The sequence below is a fragment of the Hippocampus guttulatus genome, chromosome 4 (assembly GCF_054856545.1).
Source record: "Hippocampus guttulatus isolate MCC_2025c chromosome 4, RoL_Hgut_1.0, whole genome shotgun sequence".
Taxonomy (NCBI): Eukaryota; Metazoa; Chordata; class Actinopteri; order Syngnathiformes; family Syngnathidae; genus Hippocampus; species Hippocampus guttulatus.
This window is the reverse complement of record NC_141264.1, coordinates 11651256-11675778: the sequence shown is the minus strand read 5'-3', so window position 1 is coordinate 11675778 and position 24523 is coordinate 11651256. Positions and strand designations below refer to the sequence as shown.

General features: G+C 40.9%; 2 protein-coding genes across 11 annotated transcripts in view; both read right to left on the bottom strand.

Annotated features, from left to right (window-relative positions):
• The window catches only part of LOC147205947 (UPF0606 protein KIAA1549), a 31368-nt gene extending 18205 nt beyond the window's left edge, over positions 1 to 13163 (bottom strand). For all 7 annotated transcript variants that reach the window (XM_086109140.1, XM_086109142.1, XM_086109143.1 and 4 more), the window contains exons 1-6: positions 12965 to 13163; positions 12090 to 12348; positions 2437 to 4443; positions 2218 to 2306; positions 1435 to 1594; positions 1205 to 1335 (exon numbers count right to left, since the gene is read on the bottom strand). In XM_086109140.1, the coding sequence (XP_085965266.1) occupies positions 1205 to 1335; positions 1435 to 1594; positions 2218 to 2306; positions 2437 to 4443; positions 12090 to 12222 (2520 nt within the window). In that variant the 5' untranslated portion in view covers positions 12223 to 12348; positions 12965 to 13163. The remainder of the gene's footprint in view (positions 1 to 1204; positions 1336 to 1434; positions 1595 to 2217; positions 2307 to 2436; positions 4444 to 12089; positions 12349 to 12964) is intronic.
• A 3261-nt stretch (positions 13164 to 16424) lies between these two features.
• The window catches only part of hipk2 (homeodomain interacting protein kinase 2), an 84550-nt gene continuing 76451 nt past the window's right edge, over positions 16425 to 24523 (bottom strand). For all 4 annotated transcript variants that reach the window (XM_086109818.1, XM_086109820.1, XM_086109819.1 and 1 more), the window contains exon 15: positions 16425 to 22527. In XM_086109818.1, coding sequence (XP_085965944.1) covers positions 22066 to 22527 — 462 coding nt within the window. In that variant the 3' untranslated portion in view covers positions 16425 to 22065. The remainder of the gene's footprint in view (positions 22528 to 24523) is intronic.

Genomic DNA, 24523 nt, shown 5'->3' with positions numbered 1-24523 from the left:
CAAAGTTGGAGCTGCTTGCATCGCAGCCTACCAGTAAGTAACAGGGAGGCTTTTCCTGCTGGTTGGTCTACTGCTATTAGCACTCTGAAATCACACTGCCAACCTCTCCCTGATTGGATGCCCTTTGTGACATCGCCACAACGGCGCTCTTGAGTTGAACATTTTGCAATTTAACGCCACGTCGCCCACCTTGCGGATTTCACCGTGACACAACACGGCGTTCCGTCCTCACAGCACAGACAGAACACAGCAGAAAATAATGGGAAAATGCAGTGGAAAAAAAAAATCTGTGTATTCAACTCAGGCGCGTTTAGTGAGTGGCAAAGCAAGATGGCCACCGGTGGCTTAGCTTCTTGCTAAGGTGGGCAAGTGGCATTGTTCGTCCGTTATATATAAGTTCATGCTTTACACACACTAACGAGAGGTGCTCGTCAGGAGCTAGCTCATGAACTAACCGGGGCTGCCTTGGGTCAACAGGCAGACGAGTTGATGATTGAGAATGTCACGCACATTCGTTAAGCTTAAACCAGACGTGGCCATTCGGTGTGTTACAGCAAGTGTTCTTATGACACTGACGGTGTAACAAAATAGTGCAGTGTGATGGTGTTTATTATTCTATGAAGGACAAAATTATCACACATTTTTTGTTTGCATGCCAGTGATCACATTAATTTGTTAATGAAGCTACACTTTTAATAGCTGCCCTTGTATGTTGCTGATGATAATAATGTATTAAAACAACTTAACTTTGGACTCGTCTGTTAGCTTCCGCAGTGACACATTACATCCCCGGAGCCACTGGCAGAAGCGGCGTGTTGTCAAGTGTAGATCATAATTATCTATCAATTATTTTTGCTTGTTATCTACCAATTATTTTTGCATGTTTTCAACCTGTTTTGCAATGTGACCTATGGCCATGATGTGTATATACATACAGTATATATATCTTTTTTTTTTTAAATATCCACAACACTATATGTTCTGGCCATAATGAGGTCGCGGGCAGAGATTTTCCGAACGAGCTATGGACAATCCATAACAGTTGCCAGCTCTAGATTACACAACGCAGATTTTGCTTGCAAGAAGCAAAGGAAAAATTCACCAAACCAAACTGCCGTTTCTTTAATTTTTACTTCTGGTATGAAATACATTTTGAAAGTGCAAGGTGATAATTCACATTTTCCCACCATTTTGCTGCACTCACATGCACTGTGAAATTGGTTGATGCCTTGGAGCGCTGGCGCACTTCTGCAAAGGCCATTGTCAAACCTCGCTCAATGCGCTCACTGAAGTTGCAAAACCGTACATCAATGTGACCTGGAACAAACTGCAACACTGCACATAGACAGGATGAAGGAATGTGAGAAGAGTAAGAATACAAATATTATGCTGAAAAATATATTGAATATTTGAATCATTTGAAGGCTAACTCACCTGTATGTACTTGATATTTATTAACTTGTGTCATCCAGTCGGGCAACATAAATAGGAAGTGGTGTCCTGAACTTCGCAAGGCGTTGATGACAGATATGGCTGTGTACACAACTGGATCGGATACGACCCGAAATACAAACTTTGGTGGTGGCTCGATAACCTTAACAAACAAAGCAATCAGGTTTACTCTTTTGAAACATTTGCATGGTGCAGTCACTGCAGTAAAAATACATAACTGTACAGTGGTATCTCGACTTACGATTTCTTGGGAGACAGGAGCCGTTGCTCGGCCAATGTTTTTTTTTCCCCTTGAGTTGCAAAAATTTGAATTGCAAGCACTAAATGGACGAAGCTAACTTCGGAACATGCAGCAGATGATGACCAATTCTTTCATTGTAATGTTTGTTATTATCTCTTTGGCCAGGACGTGCACACCAAAGGGAGCATTATGTCAACGGGCTGTGAAACCTAAAATCATGATGCAGAATCTGTTGAAATCATCATATCATATTTAATGACAGTATTACTTTGTGGTAAAGTGCAATACTGTATCATGGTACTTTTCTTATTTTTCTTTTTTTATTTGGGGTGGGGGGGGCTGCAACAGATGAATGGTGTTTCCATTAATTTCAATAGGGAAAGATGATTTGAGATATGTTGGGGGTTTTTTGACAGTGGGGCAAGGTCATGAAACAAACTAAACTCATAAGTCAACACACCACTGTATTTATAGTACAAAATCAATAAAGCATCTTTCAAACTCCACTGTAGAAAAGCATGTACCTGTAACTCAAACGATTTGTTGAATTCCTGCTTAAGGATCTCTCCAATCCGAGATTTGGCATCTTCATCTTTGGTCCCAGATGGGAAACCTGGACAGTAAAGTATTAAGTCAGGTGACCGAATAGCCATCAAAATTTCATTTGGAAATGTCATCAAAATGTCATTTACACACACAGTCTAGATTTGTGAAACCTAATAAAGGAGAATTTGATGACTTACCTATTTTAATTAAATACTCAGACTTCTCAAGGTTGCAGAGGTACCGTCTGGATGTCAGAGTTGTAGTCTGCCACTCACCATCCGTGACAGGGATAACGTTGACGGTTTGATGAGAACTTGTGCTGGCACTTGGAGATGTGGCTATGGGTGAGATGGTATTAGCTTCACTGTTGGTTGGAATCAAAGTCATTGTGGCTGGGTTGTCAAATTCATCTTTTGTCACTCCTTGATCACCCAACATAAAAGTGGGGGTCAGAGAGCCATTGGATGAGACTGAACTGATATTGAACATTTGTTCAGATGAAGGACTTCCAGTAGGACCATCGGAGAAAGCTGCCGTTGCAGTGAAAACTGAAGTAGGGTGCAGTGTAGTACTTAGTGGGAAGACCTCTGTGACAAACCACTGGACATCAGTCAGAGTGAATGAAGACATTCCAGCATCTGGCAAAAAATCTGTAGGACTAGGTAGTGTAACTACAGAGCTGTGCAGGCCAACAGTATGAGTACCTGCAAACCCATCTGCAGTTGACATGTGAGTGGCCCATAAGGAGGAGGGGGCATCAAGAAAGGGTGTTGTGACAATGGAATGGTATAGAAAAGGCTTGGAACTATTGAATATCTCTGTTGTTCTTATGATAGTTGTTTCATCGTGAGGTTCAGGGCCTGAAAAATCACTTTCGGAGTCATCCTCAGTCAGTTTTACATCTCGGGGAATGCTGGTGGTGGGGTTGTCTGAAGAACTGATCGGGAGCACAGTGATATACCCTCTTTGTTCAGCTTCACTCCCTGAACCAGATTTCTCTTTAGTCAGCTGTGTGGTGTAATACTCCAAACTGTTCATGTCAGGTAATAAGGCATCGGTTGGTTGAATACTGTAAGTATCCAACCAGTCTATGTTGTCCGATGCAACTAATGTCTCACTGTTAATTGTGGGAGTAAGCTCTTGCACGTAATCTCTTGTGGAGTGAACTGGGGAAGTATATGAGGGTTCCATTGATGTTAGAAGTAAATGTGTTGAGTAGATGTTCATCGGGCTTGAAGACGGCAGGGTATGAAGATGACGCAAGGACGAAAGGGACGTTCCCACCCTGGAGGGAAAGGCTGTATCGTAATTTTCTCTATTCTCCTCTTGATCGTAAGTGTCGGGAACCTTGGTGGCCAGAGAATAGTCCTCTTCCTCTGGACTGAATGCTATCGTCTCCAAATAATCTCCACTTCCCCAGTCGAAGTCCATGCTTTTTGTGGGGTAGAGGTCCTCTGGTGGCGCATCAGTCGGTTCAGATGATGAGGAAATGAGATCAGGGCCGATGAAAGGCACATGGTAGCTTGGGGATAAAATCTCATGTGGATTGGCGAGAATGTTCACTTGTTTATTCTCTGGCATTGAGGAACCACTTGTGCGAAGATCGTTCCCATGCTTTATTGTACTTGGAGCCTTTGTAGGGACATGATCTAAAATGTCAGCTTCGTCTGATGGAAGATCACCGAAATCCAGTGGATCACCTGGTTCACCGGCTAGTAAGGTCACTGTTGTAAGTGTTTTTTCTGACTCACTGCCTCGAACAACATGAGCTTCTTCTTTTGTAAAACTAAGCGGTGGCACTGTAGACCTTTCAAAAGCAGGAGGCCTTGACGAATTTAACTGCAATTGCATTTGAGATATTGAAGGCGTTTGCAAGAGAACTGTTTGTTTGGCAGAATTTATCTGAGCCACTTTCCAGGCTATTGAAAGTTTGGATTCTTCTAATCGTGGAAAGGATCCCAGAACAAGTTGAGATGGATGCAATGCTGGAGTAGGAAGAGGCTGTGAGTCTCTTGCACCAAAGTCACCGAGAGCGAAGGATTCATGGCGGGGTTGAGGAATGAGTTGTTGAGTGCCAGGCATGTTTTTTTCCTTCTCCAAGGCAGTAGTGAAAAAGGGTGGCGAGGGCGATAGCGATGGCCTTGTTGGATTTAAATCTTCAAGAAATCCATTAGTATGGTGTGCAGAGGCTGACAGAGACTCATCTACGGAAAAGCAAGGAGAAAGTTACGTTTAACACTGAGTAAGGCTAGCTCAAGGGCGAGAAATAGGAACGATAATGAGGTTAACAAATAAAACTCAACTCAACTTTAGTGAGAGTACTTAAAAAAAAAAAAAGAACTGCAGCTGAAAGTTTGATACATAAATGAAATTTAACATGGAACATAATGATAAACAAATACATGAATATTCTTCATTAGGAAAACAATAACCTATACAAACATAAAACCAATCAGTGACATTGCGACAATCCTGCAATGCCCACTCTGTGTCTTTCACCAAACTGTCACAGTCCTTCTGTTGGCCGCCTGCTTCGACCAAAAGTGTGTTGGTGGTCTCAGGGTCTAAGTTGTGGTGACACTGCCCAGGGGAGTATGCCACGTTGGCATACCGTATATAGGAGGTCAAGAGTTTTTATTCCCACTCATTTGACATTCTATATCAGGCACCTTCTATTAAAATCAAGACGCTAATATTTGTCTGCACCATGAATGTAACGATTTCGATCCTATTCAAGGACAACTATGCATGAAAATGAATAAATCATTCCCCAAAACAGAATATTACGACACAAAGTGATTTTTAAACGCATCACAGCCCCTAAAACAGAAAACATTTCAATACCAAGAACATCAAGAACATAAATATCCATGAAACAGGCCAACACGTCATGCTTACCTTTCAAAACAAACGGTATTTTGAGACTTGGTCCTGACTGGAACGCGGTACACAATCATAATGGACATGACATCACTTGTGTGAACTTCAGCTAATGCTTGAATGTAAACAAACAACTGCCGCTTTCAAAACTTGACCTCTGTCACTGACGACTATGGTAAATGGAATTCTATATTCCAGATCAACCAATGGTGATGGATGAATTTGCTGTTATGTTCAAATACCAATCTTTAAAATCCAGAGTAAAAAACGATGATATACAGTAATGATCATGTGATATGATGCTATAAAAGTCGCCATTCCATTACGTCGATCCTGATCTACCGGTAGATCTAAGACAGGTCCCAAGTAGATCCGAGGAGAAAAAAACAAACAACCGTTTGTGTGTCTTTGTACATGTTAGTAATATATATGTTTTGTGTTAATTTACGCTGCACCCTAATCATCATATCAGTCTCATTTTCACAATAAATTTTTAAAAAAATAAAATAAAGCAGGTAAATCTTGAATTTATGGTGGCGCGTCACCAGAAGTTGTTAGCGCTCAGCAGTCTGCAATTGCAGCTTGTGATCAGAGCTGTTGTGCTCTGTCTTTTATCGTCATTATTCTCATTCAGAGTTTGCTTCGTGTACAATTCACCGAGGGCACGGGCAAAGAATAGGAATCTAGGAGGGCCCAGGGAAGCACTTTAAAACGGTACGTGTGAGTTACGATAGTTAACAGGCTGCAAAAGTGCATCGCATGCCTCAGTTTCAGGCTGTTTCTCATTATGGTGTGTGTGTGTGTGTGTGTGTGCGCGCCGGTAAGGGTAGATCCCGGGAGGTTAGTTGATCGAAAAGTAGATCTTCGGTCCAAAAAGTTTGGGCACCCCTGCATTAGGTTAATGATTATTCTTAAAATGCACTCATAGTACTGTTCTGCCACTACGTTTTGCGCACTACATAAGTGTACTTGGTCACTCATAAATAACAAGCTTGTGGCGTGACTGCTCTTCTATCTAATAGTCAGTTTGCTCCAGTGACAATATTATGGATCCATGAATGTAGGCACTCCATGGATAAAATATACAGCTTGTATGTATGCCTGAGAAATAGGTCATACTATGGTGCATGACCTGAAAATGTCATGTCATGTCAATTCTCCCCTGTAGTGGCACAGTAATACACTTGCAATGTTTGTGACAGTTCAAATAGCAACATTATAAAATATCAGTATTTGAATAATCATGAGACACATGAAGACGGTAGTAATAGTATTTTTTTTCCTGATCTAAAGGAAAAAAAAAACACATTGAACGTTTTGCTTTACCTTTAAAATGGGTGCATGACCTGGCAGGTAATTATAAATAATTACAGTAATCAGGAGAAATGTAACTGACAGCTAATCAGAAATGATGCTCAGGCCTCGCTCTATGTGACAGACAGAAGTTATTCAATGGGCCACAGAGACAAATATGATGCAGGTCTTGAAGGCTAGATCTGCCAACTGGTAAACGGCGGTAAAATTTAAATCGCTCAGTATTGCCTTTTATCTCTCTTGAGTGTAAACTGTTCTGTCATTTGCTCCTGTTTATATTTATCTCAACCCCACTGTGATTTATAATGATGACAATTTTGCTTCCGATAATCATGATTTTAAATTTTCACGTTTTGCCTTCAGACTTTCGCTGCACCAAACAGAAAAATGTGCTTCCCCAAGCAGCTTGCAGAAGCCTGATACTGTGACCTGCTGTTCAGCACATATTCCCATCGATCCCATAATGAAGCACATGTCTAAAAATGTGGAACCATCTCATTAGTTTGACAACACTAAAGAATTAATGCGATGAAATCTAATTTATGCATGGTTTGACAAGTCACGGGCTAATGAGATTCCATTTCCATTCATCTGGCCATGTGTCTTCATGTGCCTTGTAGACGTATTCTGATGAAGAACTACTTTGTTTATGCACTGAGTGCGCAACAGTTCCATTTGGTGAAATTCACAAGTTTGAAATTTTCCACAATAGTGTTATCATTTAAAAGATTTAAATGCTCCTCGGTAACATGAAACTCGCAAATGTATATGAATACCAGCTGCTAGAGACGCGGCGTTCCAAGTGGTCTTGAGAGCTCATGTTGATTAATTTGTTGATCGTCCCTAAATCCACCAAATGTATCTAAAAGAAAATTGATTACTGGATTGTAGAAATAAGTCAACCGATAAATATAACCTCCATTACAGTAGGAAGTGTGTAAACACTGCAATAAATGATCGTCACCAGTAACAACAACATCTGCTAGATGTCACTTGTCTGTCAAAATGCAGCAGCCATTTGTCTTTAGTCAACATGTAAATGGATTACATACTAAGGGAGACATCCCTAAACCAGGATTTCAATTTGGATATATTGCGTTCAAAAACCTGAACATCATTGCAACAACCACCGCTTTGGACTCGTAGCTAGATTGCTGCATCACACAACTCAACAAATGAGTTCAATATTTTTGAACCTGCAAACTCTTACTACAGACATAGAAACACAAGTTGTCTAAAATGTCTAGGAAAAAAATTAATACAACTTGGTTCAGTCTTTAATATCATCAAGTGTTGCATCTTAAAGCTGTTTTATTGTATAACTTCATGGATATTTGAAACATATGGCAGTGTATTGAGGATAGGTAGGCAAAACTGAATATTTTACAGGTGGAAAGTGGGAGATGCCTCTGACATGAGTGAGGTTGTGGTGCCGTAGAAAGATATGATGAACTGTACACATTGATTCTAGTGTGCAAACAAGCAGTGGATGAGTCACAGAAAATGATCGTATTTTGACTGCTCAAAAGATGAGTATGCAGTTTGCCACTGCCCAGCCTGATTTTTCATACGTGCATAAGAAACAATGATAGGACGGATGATGAAATTGTTGCAAAAAGTCGTCCAATGCATTAAAAAAAAAAAGAGACATGCGCTACATACAAAACCAATCCTATTTAGTTGTAGATCGGGGAAAAGGTACTTATTTTTTAAACACTAACACTTGGTGGAAGGTGACATTTTCGAGGGCTAAAATGTATGACTGAGTTTCTTGGCCCATGCTCCACCTCTGCAGTACTCGGAGTGCTCTTGTTAAAATGGATTTGAAATGTAGCCATGATTTCTGGGAATCAATATTACAAAAGGTCCGCTTGCCTCTCATGGAAGCCCAACCCTGAAAGGTAACCTGATAACACTTCCCTGTAGACAGTGCTGGTGACGTTGAGAATTGAATCAAAGAAAATACCCTCCCCTTGCCATTGCCTCCCTTCCTTCAGTACTCTTGGGGTAATTTGTGCCACATACTGTACATACATACATACTGTACATATACGTCTACACACACACATATACAGTACGTGTGTATATATATATATATATATATATATATATATATAGATATAGATATATAAGGCTCCAGCACCCCCGCGACCCTTGTGAGGATTAAGCGGATCAGAAAATGGATACATATATATACTACAAAATGTATATCATTTATTGTAGTGTACTTGCTTGACGAGTGCATTTTAAAGGCCTCTGAGTAACAAGCAATGTAGAGTGGAATGGGGAGCTCCTGCGATTCCTGCTTTATGATAAGCCCCCACACGCAAAATGGGTGGTTTCCACTATCGACTTAGTTGGTGATTCACGAGTCTCTCCCAAATGCAGACATGTAACATGAGAAGCCCAGAAAACTTCAGCCACTCAGCATCCTCCTACACCGCTTTAATTGTCAGTAACTCTCCGGCTGGGCCTGTTCACTGGCTAAGATCATTGACTCCCTTTAGACAAAACTGTCAATATGAATCACCTTGCCAGGCAGTAATCACAAATCTGTGCACATTCAGGGAGTATGCTTTTTAAGGTCCCACAAAAGCTGCCGTCAAGAATTGCTCAAATAAACAAAGGTGAAGGCTTCGTCTTTGATAAACATATGACTAAGAAAAATATATTTTATATGTTTTAGGTCACTGCTTGCTGAGCACTCAAGAGTTTAGCTTTGGATGGGATCTAGCCACCATTGATCTGAGACTGGCCCCCTGCTATGATGAATAATGAATGGCCATGTTGTCACCGTGCACGGATCCAATTTCACTGCACTGGTGATTACCCCTGTCTTCCCTCGACTATTGCTCCGTGTTCTGAACTTGCCAGTCACCGTGGTAAAATCAACTAGTGATCTTGTTTCAAAATCTATTTTAGTTGCATTGTAAAGTAAAGGAGTGCTATGTTGTCAAAGCAAAAGCCCAGTAACACAGACAGAAGTGACACGACAAAGGAAAGTGCCGTGTCATGTCAATCTGGAAGTCGCCATACCCTGCTTGACCTAGAAACTAGAAAATAAACTTGTCTGGGGAAGAAACCTCTTTATGTCTTAGTGTTCAGTGTCTTGCCCTGAGACATTCAAACCCTCGATCCTTTTGTCAAACAATGATACAAAACTCATTGTTTCATTATACACATTTCTACGACATGAAACAACTGGATGATGTTTGGTGGGATACATTTAGGTTGTGATATGAGTATGCATTACTATCTTATAATGTTCAGCCTGTTGTCATGAGTCACCCGTGAGCTGCTCAAACAAAGAGTTCTTAAAATGACACTGGCCGATTTCTAAATTGTTTGATGCCTTTCCAAACCATAGCAATGCAGTTATTTTGCTCTCTATGAGAAAACAGTCTATGAAAAAAAACATGTATCAAGTGCTTTACCGTGGGAAGACAGATCGATTGCAAGTCAGTAATCTGAGAAAATGAAGGTCATTACAAAATATGTCCATTGCCAAAACACAGACTTCAAGGGTAATGATCGAATTATGGAGTACATGACCACACGAAGCCAAAACAAAAAAACAGAACAACGGGGGTTTCAGGCCAAGTGCATGGAAAATTATACACAACAATTTGGCCGGACATACACGGACGGCAATGGCAGGGTTTCAGTTTATGAAATACTGTACACATATAGTATATACACTATAAAACTCTGAATGATATGATGGTGCACGTACTGTCCATACCAAGTAAACTAAAATACCAGTACTAATGCATTATTTTTTTTCACATTTGTCTTCCAACAGCAATATTACAACATATCACGAATCAAAAAGAAATTATTCCAAATTTATTTTAAAAAACTATGATCAATCTTCAGCTAACTTGTCTAAATTTTAGCCAACACTTTCCCTGACTTCTCCTCACAATAACAGCATGACTGAATGTTTCAATACTATGACCTGTTTTTACAGCCCTTCCCTCGCCATAATATTAAACTCCTTGTACTTGAATGCCAATTAATCATGTTAAAATTTGTCACTTAAAACTTTGATTTTCCACCCATCCATTCATCCATTTTCTGATTCGCTTTATCCGCACAAGGGTCGCGGGGCGTGCTTGAGCCTATCCCAGCCATCTTCGGGCAGTAGGCCGGGGACACCCTGAACCGGTTGCCAGCCAATCGCAGGGCACATAGACAAATAACCATTCACACTGACAATAACACAGAGGGACAATTTGGAGTCCCCAATCAACCTGCCATGCATGTGTTTTGGAATGTGGGTGGAAAGTACCCAGAGAAAACCCACGCAGGCACGGGGAGAACATGCAAACTCCACACAGGAAGGCCGGAGCTGGAATCGAACCGGGCAACTCTGCACTGTGAAGTTGATGCGCTAACCACTCGACCAATGGGTTGCCCAACTTTGATTTTATAGTTGATAAAGGGTTTATCACAGCGACATAATGTAAATTTCCCCAGGGTGGGACAAATAAAGGTTATCTTATCTTATAATGCACTCTGTAACAAATATGCCAAAGCGAGTTTTTCTCACCGCTAAATTTTATTCTGAACGTGTACCAAATCGAAGGTCAACCAGCATCGCAGTAAAGACTGTGGTCAATTTGAGAAGTCCTACACTTAACGTGTCAAGGGAAGAATGCTGAGCATTCTCATAACAAATAAAGCTGCAAACAAAGGTGCTATTACATCAACATGTTTTGGATTAACTAATTCTCCACTTCCGGACAGCCAGCCAGTCACTATAATCCTATTACCACATAATATCATGGGTTTATGACTCCCTTTAGCTGGTTCTTTTAACTAGGCAATATGGTGGGGGATGGGTGTTAGTGGAACACTGTCAACATCTATAAATTAAGTCTGGGAAAAACTCCCACCTACTGCATTGATTTAAACCCTTTCACTATATACTGGAAAGTAGATTTTTCACCCAGTTTAGTGATTGCGCCACTTGTGAGTCATCATCCTTATGAAGGTCATGAAGCAGCTAGGACTGAGGAATTATGGGGGTTGCTGAAGAAGACTACAATTGGTGTGAAAATTTTCCAAAATATATACTGTATATTTTTAAAAACATGACATTTTCATCAGTCTTTATAGTCACTTAAAATTTAGGGTTTTTTTTGTTAATGTACATCTGTGCATATTTTGTCATTTTAAACACTACAAAAACATTCACGCTGCAACTAATGCTCTAACACTGGCATTGAAACAGAGGAATTCATAATGTTGAGCGAAAGTGTAAAATCCAATGAAAAATATAATGCGGAAAATATTAAATGTTGCTAATTTAAGCATACATCACGATCACAGATATTTCACTTGTGGGGTTTCGTGCTATGTTGATTATTCATATTGTATGAGGGAAGAAACTGATGATGCTGGAGCTAATAATGCTGTTACAAGGTCCTGATCTCTGCCACAAATTTTAAACTTGGTTTTTTTATATACTGTAAATACTCATATTCAAACAATCACACAATACACAAAATCAGATCACACAAATGCAGGCATGCAAGGACAGATGTCAGAGTGAAAGTGGTGCACGCCTTGAGCTGGCGGGGGATCAACTGCCTTGCTCAAGAGCACCTCGATAGAAATATTTGATGCACCTCAGAGACAGGTGTTCCCTTACCTGCAACAAGTGAGTCCGCTACTATCATGTTTATCAACAGGATCATCCCCAGAACCACTGCGCCAGGGCCACGGGCATCCATGTGGGTCTTGACCATTGCCAGCAAACCCACAAAGGAGACTAATCCTGCCATTTTATGGTGGCGGTTAGGTCAAGGCATTTCAGACGGTTATAAAGAGAAGATTCATCCAAGAGACAGGCCAGGCCTTGTGGGGCTTTAGGTTGCAGTCTTCCTCTTCCAGCACATGTGCTCATCTTGCTGGGTGTGAAAGAAACGAAAATGTGAAAATTGAAAGATGAACTCCTGTTTGACCACTGTCTACATATTTGAAGTTCATAACAATGGCCACAGCTAACACATCATTGAGGTTTCATCGCGACTTCATTCGTTAAACAGTATTTGCCATTGTGCCCAAATGTGGACATAAACGGCAAGCAAATACCACACATCATACAACCTCTTGTGTGGAAAATAATCTGTACTAAACTGTACACAGCACGTGCCAATAATGGTCTTCCATAATTTCTGTGGACACAGTTTGACTTTGGGTTGAAGCATCACTGCACCCATTTATAATGGCCTTATTTTACAATGAATGTAGTGTACAGACATGTAGTTAAAATCGGTCAAATACGACTAAATTGGGATATTGCTAGCTCCCAGTGTCTCGTGCAGTGACAGTACAGCCTCCCTCCTGCCCTACATCCCTCGCAAGCAAGACTCGTGTGGTAACATTCAATACAACTAAACGCTCGCTAATGTGGAATAGCAAACAATGCATCGTTACCACTAGATCAGAAAGGCTGCTTTAAGAGCAGAGACAATGCGATTTTTTAACCATTTGATTAGGCACTAGCTGCGCATACAGACTTACCAAAAGCACGGTGAAAGCTCCGTGAAATCCTTTGTCTGTATTCGGAAACATTAAAATGCATAAAGCAGAAAGTAGCCTTGGGAACATCGGCGTGCCAACATGACTACGCCAAAGTTAAATAAATAAAACAAAAACACCGAACACGTTGGCAGCCAGTATGATTTTGAGACTTTTGTGATTGCAGTTACCCTCTAAAGTCCTGCCGTCCAGCACTTGGATTGCGTTAGCCCCGCCTTCTAATTGGTCTGATTCGTCTATTGGCCTTTCAATACTGGCTTTTATTGGCTGAGTTACCCGTTTGTCAAATGTTTTTTTCAATTTAGGTTGGCCATTTTTGACAAGCGTCTGCGGCTTCCACGGCAACCTTGTCTACAGCAATGATGCGCAAAAACACACACGGCCGTACAGAGACGACAGTCAACGAAATTTATGTCTTTTTTTTCTATAGGCTCACATAATTTATGTGTGCATATATTTACCAATAAACGTCTTATATTAGCAGTTATATGGTTCGATTGAACGAACCTGAGGCTTGAACTGTAGCCATTGGGGGGGGGACCTCGGTGATTTAAAATCTATGATTTATTCATCAGCTAAACGACGTCACCATGTCAATAAATAAAAAAAGATTACAAGCCAGTGACCTACCTGACGTATGCATGCGCATCCTCCTGGCGCACGTATCCATCTAGCGGTAGAATCTGGGGAGTGCATGATGGAGGTCGACAGTCTACTGTATTCATCCTTCCATTTTCAACACACTGCTTATCCTGTTCAGGGTCGCGGGATGCTGAAGCTCACGGAACTGAACCCACGCTGAAGCCAAACTCATGTAGCTTGTGAGTGGGTCGAGAAACAAAATTACACTTGTGACAGTGACTGTGTTCTCATGTTACCGTTGTAATCGAGGACAAGAGAGCTATATATGTATTTTCTTCACCTTGAACAAAGATCGAAAGAGACTGTAAAATAAGTTGGAAAAAAAAATTCTGAATGATTCAAAAGTTACACACACACACGCACACGCCACGCGGGATATTAGACTTTTGAGTATATATATATATATATATATATATATATATATATATATATATATATATACACCCCCCTCCCCCCCACACACACACACATTTTCCGAACCGCTTCATCCTCACTAGGGTCGCGGGGGGGTGCTGGAGCCTATCCCAGCTGACTTCGGGCAGTAGGCGGGGGACACCCTGAATCGGTTGCCAGCCAATCGCAGGGCACACAGAGACGAACAACCACGCACGTCTCTCTCTCTCTCTCTCCCTCTCTCTCTCTCTCCCTCTCTCTCTCTCCCTCTCTCTCTCTCTCTCCCTCTCTCTCTCTCTCCCTCTCTCTCTCTCTCCCTCTCTCTCGTGGGTGCTGCTTTTAAGCTAGTGCCGCGTTCTCCAGGACGTAAGTGAATAAAGTTAAAATCATTCACAATTACAGTAAAACGCATGGCAATAAAAACTCACGTACACGTCGTCGTTTAGAATCTGATGATCGAAAAACGCGAAGTGAAAACTTGTTTCAGCATTATGTCTTTTCCGTCGCATCGGGTGGGTGTTGCGTGTATTTAAGCTCCTGCGGCATTACACCTCCATCCGGGTTACGGGTAGTGGAATTTCCGCTTACGCAACTTCCGGTAACATGTAATATCGTAGTTAAAATGTTAATGCACAGGTTTTTATTCCGGGTGAAGGATATTCCTTTCCATAGAATTCCGGGGATGGGAATATTTACTGTATATATATATACAGTTTTCTTTGAAGTCAAGATGGCGCCCGAGTAGGCAGCCGTCAGCAAGTGCTCTCATGAGCCTTGCTTTTTTTTTGTTGTTTTTGTGTTTGTTTTGTCACTTTGTGTTTGTTGTTACGTCGTGTGGACCTGATGTGGACTTTTTTCAGCATTTTTTGGCCACGACATTCATCAATCTGTGCTCGGTGGTTGCGCCTTCTCGGCAGCATGGGTATACCAGCACTGTTTTTGACTGGGAGGAATGTCGGCGCCATTTGACTGTCGTTGCTGGACAGTCCCGGGGCGCTTGTGTCTTGCGCCTGTAATGGGCAGCATTTTTCACAGCCCGCTTTGTTCAGCGGAGAGATCGGTGCTGTTGAACGGTCTGCGGCTGGATGGATGTAAGTCTTGAGGAGTCGACGATGAGAAGAAAGGAGCGTTAGTGCGGAGCGCCGATGCGGATTTGGAACTGGGAGTCGCGGCTTGGAGTTTGAAGCGGATTACGTGGGACAGGTGAAGTGAACTAATCTCTTTTCGTCAATGGACGCTACAGCTTCGTGTTTGCTTTCAAAACTTAGCTTGTAGCAGACGTGTGCACATTTTCAGCATGACGTCTCTGATCCACTGGTGAAAGGACACTTTGATCCTCTCCTTTTTCATCTAGAACTGCTTCAGACAATAAAGTGTATGCAGAAAATTGGTGAAGATTGCACGACTGTCTGTGTCCTATGTGTTGTGTTGTGTTGTGTTATTTTGACTTCAAAATGGCGCCGCGAGAGTGGCTGCCTTTCCAGCAGCTCCTATATTTTGTTGTTCTACTTCTTCCTTTCATAACTTTGCTGCTGTGAATTGGGAATTTCTCCATTGCGAGACTAATAAATGTTTTCTTATCTTATCTTATCTTACAGTATATATATATATTTTTTTTAAATTATCCCCTGGACTCCTGTTATTGATAATGCAGTAGGACAGACTGAGGTTTGACAGAGGACCAAAATAGAAGAAAGAAAGAAAAATGGAGTAGAAGGAATAACAATGAGGGCACAACAACGGTAAGATTAGTAAGCATTACGTGGGAGATGAATTTTGGATTCTGTGCAGCGAAGCAAATCAGATACAAAGGGATGTCACAGGACAGGGGTGTATGGTGGGGAGTCGCAATACAGTGCCAATTACTCCTGTGCAGCATTTAAGTGCAAATGAGATGCATTCTTGGATGAAATCAACAAATGGGCAGTGCAAAGCAGAGGTCCCTAACACCAGTCCTGTGACGTGTGTGAAATGAGAGATCATCAGGTCTGGACTGACTCATTTGCCACAAAGTTCATATTATTTAATAATTACCAATATATCTTTTTTAATCTTATCTATGCAAGCGACATATAGCGACAGGGAGAATAATGAAATGCTTTTTCAGATGTGAAACAGAACAACAAACCTGGATATTCACCCAGGTTACATACAATAGAACAAGTCATAACCTCTCGTGTTTAGATTAGCTTTGTGTTCATTTCAACAATCCCAGATTTTCCACTGAAAATTCGGAGTAAAGTCTTTTTTGTTATTTATTTATACTTGATGGTGTGCCTTGAGATCACGCTGTCCATCCGAGGGGGACCCAGACAAGAGGATACTACCCGCACGAGTCCCATGGTGGCCTGCCACCTATCAAACTGGGTTTGATCGCTGCAAGTATAAAGCACAGGCAACAAACTCATGTGACTTAACAGTTTATTGTAAATCCAAGACAAAGTGTGATTACATTTCTACACATATACAATATGCATATGTGAGCATACAAAATGTCATTAATAACTCAATTCACCTCGAGACCGAAAAAATGATCAAAAACAACAGTGAATAGCAAGCTATAACATACTTTACCAGATTGTGCGCCCCCTCTATCCTACTGTTAGTAAAGAGGACAATTCAAATAACTAGTCTTCTATTTGACCAAGCTGCTTCTTGGCTACCATGATCCAGTCAATTCATGACAAGACAATTAGTTTCCCATAAGCCTAATAGAAATACACTCCATTTTTCTACAACGAAAATGATTAACACAAGCACACAATGTCATAATAGGAACACAAGCGCTGAGTAGCAAGTTAAGGTGTTTTAATTAATCCTTCTTATTGTCATTATATTCCTTTGAGCACTCGATAAAGCCAATAAAGTATCCATCCTAATAACATACTTATTTAGAACAGGCTAGAGGGCAGGGCATTCACGAGAACACGACATCAACAGGTAATAATAATAATAATAGTAATAATGAAAAATAATGAGACAGCATATCCCAATAAACAAAAAACAATAAAAAGAGAAGTGTACAAGGAAAATTGCAGCACACATGAGCTTCCAAACAGAATTATTTCGATGACTGGACAAAAAGGAGTCTGATGCTTTCAGAAAATAAACCAATAATGTGGCAATATTGTTGTTTAAGTACCTTATGAAGAATTGTGTGACTCTGCTCTCGAGGTTTGTCATCATTTTATCATATAACGCCCAAAAAGTGGGAAATTTCACTTTGGCGGTTTTACTTTTACTTTTGCCCTTGGGGGTGTGGGGGGGGGGGGGCAACTGGAGGTTTGACATGGTTTTAAAATTATATTATTGTAGAGAATTTTAAATTCTGAATTACAGATTACAACCAACCCATATACACACACAATATAACAAATAAAGGGGACTCTTCTGACTGTTCCCATGAATTTGAATAGGAATAGAATACTTATACATTGGAATTGGTTTTAATTTCTTTTGGTAATTTGACACACGGTAATCATGTGACAAAAAAAAAACACATACATTAGCACTTAAAATTGCAGGATTTCCAGCTTTTGTCAATTTTACTGATGAAATGAGATTGTGTTACACAATGGAGTATGCCATCCCCACTGGAATGTTTTTCAGTTTTTCGCCAATCCTTAAAATGTGCTTTAAAATGACCTTTAAATAAATATTTTTGACAGATGACATGGGCGTAGGCCAAGGTTAGAACCCCCCCCCCCCCCCCCAAACTACCTTCTACAAGTTTTTCTAATTTAAATGACACTTAAAAGCTTTGGAGGTATGGTTGGTTATTTTGAAGGCAGTACTAACAAATCAAGACTATGCTCACTTCAACAATATAAAACATTTGCACCCTACTGAAGCACATTTTGGTAATCATAAGGTCACTCAATCTAAGTTGATGTTCACATTTCTGACCCTCACTTTCTTTTTTAATAATACACAAAACATTGGTTATGTGAAACAAAATGATCAACAACAGCGTCATACACCAAGTTATTTTCCACAATGGCTTAGCTGGCTATAGAACTTGAGAAAATATAGAAATATAGAAGTGATATTTTACATATCTCACAAATGCACACTTGCTGGAGATTGGGTGTATAATTATTGCAAAATGGACACATAAATATTCCAAGCTTTTTCAGATGTCAAATGTGACACATCCATGTTGTGCATGTACTCACGCTTTTAAAGATAATGGCCATTTTTGTAGCTAATTGATTCACCCCATTGTACTCCATGGTATGGTGTGTATAAAAATTAGCGATAAATGGCAAATTTGGAGGTTAAATTATGAACTTCATTTTAATATTGGGTGGTGGAGCATATTGGATAACCAGCATGCTGGAACCATGAGTAAGGGGAATACGTTAAAAAAAAACAAAACAAAAAATCTACAACTCTGATTATGATCTGTGAAATTATGGCTACACTCATGTATCATGTGTATCATTGAGTATGTGAGGGTGGTGTCAGGCGAGTTGAAATGTCCATAAAAGCACTTGTAAAGCATTTCAACATGAAATTAGCGCTATTGCAAGACTGAGTGAGTGTCTTGCAGTGGCTGTGCTTGCACATTGCCAATGTGATCTCTTTGGTGGGAGAGGCAAATGTCTGAACAGTGAAATCTCGAGAGGTGAGATGATGATGGTAGTGGTGGTTGTGGTGGAGGTGGTGGTGGTGGTGGGGTTTGGAGAAGGGCAGCAGTCTAGCAGAACAAATGCTAAATTTGCAAGCAGTGGAATGTTTCAGTAGTCTGTCTCATAACAATTTCAGTGGATCTTCCTTCTGCCCGTGTGCTCAGACCCAGATGGCCATAAGTAGATATTCTAGAGAGATAGATAAACCAACAGAGAATAACGTAATATATTAACAAATGGATAACCAGCATGCTGGAACCAACGGGGTCTGAGGAGAATGTTGACGAAGCAAGTCCTAGGATGAAAAAAAAAAAGTGTTTCTTTGAACAATGGTTTACCTTTGACCCAAACAGTGGCCCTCAAATGACAAACATCCCATATACTGGAGGGTCCCATTGGATTATTGACACAATTTCCCACTCTTTCACTGAATACTAAATATACGGGTACTAGAAATGAGCGAAACACACACATTCTGATACACCATCAAGAAGAATTATTGCAACAATCTCTAATCAAAATAAAAACACGTACAGCCATGTTAAGAAAAAAGTTCAAACATCGTTAAATAAAATAAAATAAAAATCACTTCTAATGCAAGTACTGTGGCGTGAAGGAAAAGGAAAGGAAAGCTTTCACTAAACCAGCAGGAGTTCTCATGTGGCCACTGGGGACTTGATGTATGACAAATTAAGTTAAATAAAGAAATAAAGCAGCAAATACAAGTGACAGCCCTATGGATTCTCGATGTGTTTATCCCATTTGGCTTGATGGTGAACCTGCTTTGAACTAAGCTTGTTTCGACTTTAACTTTCCAGGTGCATGCCACCCTTCTTGTCGCAAAACAGTTCTTTGATCTCGCTGGAAAACGTAACTGACAGTAGTAAAAGGACCCATTTAGCTTTAAACGTGAGTACCGTAATCGAGTAAAGGCTCCTACCAACGACTCGGCCTCAGTGTTTCTATCAACCTGCTCAGTGCCAACTTGTTATCATTGTACAGTTCTAAAGATAGAGTTGCCCTCACTCTATCCAAACAGAACCAGTGCTTTACAGCTAGCGACTCTCGCCCCTACCCCAACCCTTTGCTCGTGTCTATGCAGTACCCTTCCATACTTCATCTTTTGGCTGCAGCTGAGACTAGTTTATCTCTCGCCCTGCACAATCCCGCCTCACAACCATGGCACAATCACTTTCTGTCAGGCCCCTCTCGGACTAGCTTTAAAAACGCAGAGCGACCTCTCGCGTCTTAACTCTGACCTATTAAGCGAAGAGAAGAATGAGAAGAATCATTATGAATACTCCTGTGTGAATTAAAAGAAGAATTAAGCAAATTTTAGGTGCCACATGAGATCATGTTTACATGAAGGCATACAAAACCATGAAGCAGACTACTAATCCCTTGCAGTGATTCATTTTGGAAAAAATATACATATTGCTGCACACAAACACAGCAAACTATATTTTGCCACAACAATGGCACACTGAATGGAAGTCTTTTGGCTGGAAATACAAGAAAAGAAAAAAAAAGACTAAAAACTGCTGTGATGATAATTGTAGAAACAAAACAAAACAAAAAATAAAATCGATTATTTAAAAAAAACACTCATACCCCTGACAATGGTTCCTAAAAGATTAATTATGAAAATGTATCCAGGGTAAAAACAAGAAAACACAAGAGCATATCAGTGCATGAAATTTAGAGTTCATCTGAATGATTATATCCTCAGTAATGTAAGAACGTACCAAGATTCCGGGGAATGGTGCAAAAGATGCGGTTCCTCAGAATTGTTCAGAATAATTTGGGATATACAAAAATCCATGCAAATGGAGACTATTCCTAATTAATAACAATGTTCTTATGCAACTGCCTTGTGTCATTTCCAGCTAAAAGATACATACTCAACAAAATTTTTATTTTTTTTTCACGCAAAATTTGGCCAGGCGGCAGGGCTTGGAGGAACTAATAAAATAAATATATCAACATTTTTTTTTCCAGTTTCAATGAACTACTTCGCAGAGATGTTTGATTATACACAACCAACTAAATTCTTTTGAGAACACGCTGTTACATCTACACCACATACATTATTTGCATTTTAATTCAGAGAGACGCTGGAAGAAGAAAGAGCATGAATATCAATGACTTTGGTAAGTACCCCTGGCAAGTTATCTCATGCACACATAATAAAAGAGCTGAGCTCCATCAACCCGATGACATGAAAACTTCTCATTTTAGGTACGCTGCCTTTAAGGACCACGCAGACGCAGTGGGAGCAAAGCCTACACCTGAAAGAGAGCTACTGTGTCCCATCGACAAGCCTTTCAAAGCAGGACAACACAACTCTTTGCTTTTGTGTTGCGTGGCTTACCAAGTGGAGTAAACGGTGTTGTTACATCTGTAAGGCACTACGAGGGAACAAAACTTAAAGGAGGTTGACTACACACATGGCTGACAGGAGCACAAACACACACGCACACACGCGCACGCACACATACACACACAATCACATTGTACATGCCTATGTTATAATGTTAACCAGTTTGTGCAATCACATTATAAAAGAGGAACAAATTAATCTATGGGTTTGAGGAAAGAGTGTTTCTTGAAAGTTCTTGAAACAAATGGGTGCAGACTGCTACATTCTATGAATGGGGCCCAGCTAAGACACCTCTAGCTAAAACTGAAGTTTTGAGAAACACAAAAGAAATGGACCTATAAATACATTAGAAAAGTTTGTTGTCTTCTGTTGGTTATATTTCCAGAAGCCTCCGGCTTGGGGAGGTGGAGTGGAGGAAGTCGCCTCTCTTTTCTCTCGACACCAAAAGTGTGGAAATATTAAGACAGTTCAAGGCCATCAATATATATATCTATATATATCTATTTTTTTTTATCTTTGAAGAGCAGCAGGTTTCCGTATTTCACCTTCTCCCAATTATCTTGGGATTCCAAACTTCCAGTCTGTAACCCCTGTTCAGCAGTCCCTTCCCACAGTTAAGATGGGCAAGCAAATAAAAGAGAAAAAAAAAACAAATCTGAAATCCTCAACTGTCCCAAAACATTTGAAACTTCCCTGTAACACTAACGATACACTATTTTCCACATAAAATAAAGCAAACAGAAATCAAATAAAAGCTAAGCTGGCCCTTTTCAGAAAAAAATCAAAAGAAATCACCTTGAAATGGGAACACTCTAATCTAACTCCGGTCTTTCCCTCAGAGAACGACTGTCAATCTTTTTTTTTCCTTCTTTTGCTCCGTCATATCTTCAAGTCATATGGGGCAATTGGATGAGGATTGCAAAGTCCTCTGTCTCTGTTCACAAGTGGGGCTGAGGGTATATGGAGAGTGTTGATGGGACGAAGGGTGGTTGGTGTGTGGAAGCAGCAGTGCCAGGTGAGCCTCTCCAGTGTCTTCTCTAGAGGTAAGGGTACTGGGTGACCTTCGTGGGGCTCAGTGGGTATCCAGTGTAGACAGTGGAGGCAGGCGACGCGCTGATGTAGGCCTGCTGGGCAAACTGGGCCTGGTACTGACTGTGGTGCAGGGTGGGCGAGGGCAGTACGCGGTGGCCCATGCTGACAGGAACCTGGTGGACAATGCTTGGTGGGTAGCTCCCATGCTGGACTGTGTGGCGAGCCGAGCCCTGTGACGCCACCAGGTGAGCCACTGTGCCGCTGGAGCCCAGAGCGGCGGGTGCCGTGTAGGTGTAAAGGTGAGGCTGGCTGGAGAGGTGTGTGGCAGCCAAGTGGTGCATGTTGCCTGTGTGGGAGGGGCTATTGTGATGGAAGGAGTATGGGGCCTGAGTGGCAATGGTGGGAGCGATGTAGGCCTGCTGGCGGCGATGACCTCCATTTCGGTCTGCTACCATGTGCTGCTGGGCCTGGAGGAAAGAGTGAAAGATGACACGGTTGCATTTATTTTCAGCTTTCAACTCAAAATCTTTGTCCTTTGCAGTTAGAACATCTTCCAGTCACGTAGTGGTATCATACATTTGATCCACCTGGTATGTAAGGTTTGGTATTATTATCCCCCCCGCCTCACCATGTTCTTTTGAAATTTGGTGCAGAATCCTCATCTAATACTGTATTATGAAATATTATGAAACTAACACGGTCAGTTTTTGGTTTATAGTGGTATTGGGTCATCGGTTAATGATGGCCTCGGTCTACTACAATTGTCCCTTCCTAGGATGTTTTGTCGGTACTAGTGTCACAATAAGGTTGGGGTTGTTTAAGATCTACAGCCTAAACGTGTTTTTCATACAAAACAAATCTCTGTAATTGCGACTTCACTTCTGTGTTTGTAGAGGTAGGTAGCAGACTATGGCTCATTCTGACATACAGGCTATGTTCTCGCGTTGGCACGTAGGTCCTTTTGTATGCGCCCGCTAAAGCGCACTTTTAATCCATGTGTATTCTGCTGCTCATACATCTGACACACTCACGTACACATAGAATGAGTGCGCAAACACGAAAGTGGCGTGATTCATTGAATTCGGAGGCCTGGCTGTAAATCATTGAGCATAGAAATTCTCCAAGATTGGTAAATGTCATTGAAATCCATGAAAAAGATAAAGCGGCATTCAAATTTCACAATGCCTTATGTACAGTGGGAGATGCGGTGTGCAGTCAGCCAGTTGGGAAGACTCCACTAACAAACTAAAAGTTTGAAGGATTTTTTTTTAAAAATTCTGTAAGAAACAAGCCCAATAAAAGTATTGTTAACCAGAATACTATGTTAACGACCGAATCTGTTTGGAGAGCCATAAAAAAAAAAAAAAAAAAAAATAAGGTGTGCCTGTTGTACTACAGATCAGTGGTGCCCAAAATGCATCGCGCCACCAATCGGTCGAGTCATTTTAATATCGCCACACAGTATTCTGACCGCCAGAAGAAAAAAAAAAAAAAAGATTGTGCTACCAAAAACTCCAAAGGCTTTTCTTTGAAGGCTCGCCTCCGGCACCATGTGTTTGAAGCATAATTACTCCTTGCAGTTGTAGGTCAGCGGAAGTCACCTGCCCCTGATATTCTCACGAATAATTATCCTGGCTCACAGCACCTCTTTGATCAGCTCAGTCTAATATTTTTGTTCATTTTCTCTCCATATGTACATTCGATGGCTTTCTGGACAATGTGGTCGTGACGTATGATGTAACTGAATCCAAACTTTAAGGGCAATATATTTTGTCACCTTCACGTGGTGTTTGAACGTACTATAGCCTCTGGAGCACGTCAGAAGAAAAGTGCTTAAGATAATCCTCTTTCATCTACAGTATTACTGCTTCAAACAACAAAGTGAATGGAGGAAAAGTGGTTCAGATGGCACGACTTTCTGTTTTATGTGTTGCGTTGTATTCTTTTGTCATTGTATGTTAAGTGTTCTTTTGATGGTGGCGCGGGCACCCGCAGCGGCTCCTCTTGTTGTCTGTTGTCTATTTAAGAGGGAGGAAATTTCATATGTGCTGTATCCACATACAGCACATTTGACAATAAAGTTGTACTTGATACTTGACAATGGGAGAATGCGCAGAAAGCCCGATTTGACAGAAAACACCTACTTTTTAGAGATGTTCCAACCTGAGTTCATGTCTGGCACAAAAGTACTTAAATGACAGAGTTAAATGTAGAGGAGAATCTGTACAGCCAGAAAAGTGCAGAGCTGCAGGCTTTTTCTGACTTGGGGATGTTACACTGCACTTTGCACAGCGTTCGACCGTGGGGTAGGACGCAGGAACGACAGTGGCTATACTCAAGCTAGCTGCAGTGGTCACAGGTTGCTAAGCGAGCGGACGGGATGTAGCCTGAGCCTTTTCCTGATGTGTGGTAAAATAGGTTGCAGCTCAGTAATATGTATTTGAAAGTGTTATTCTCACAAAT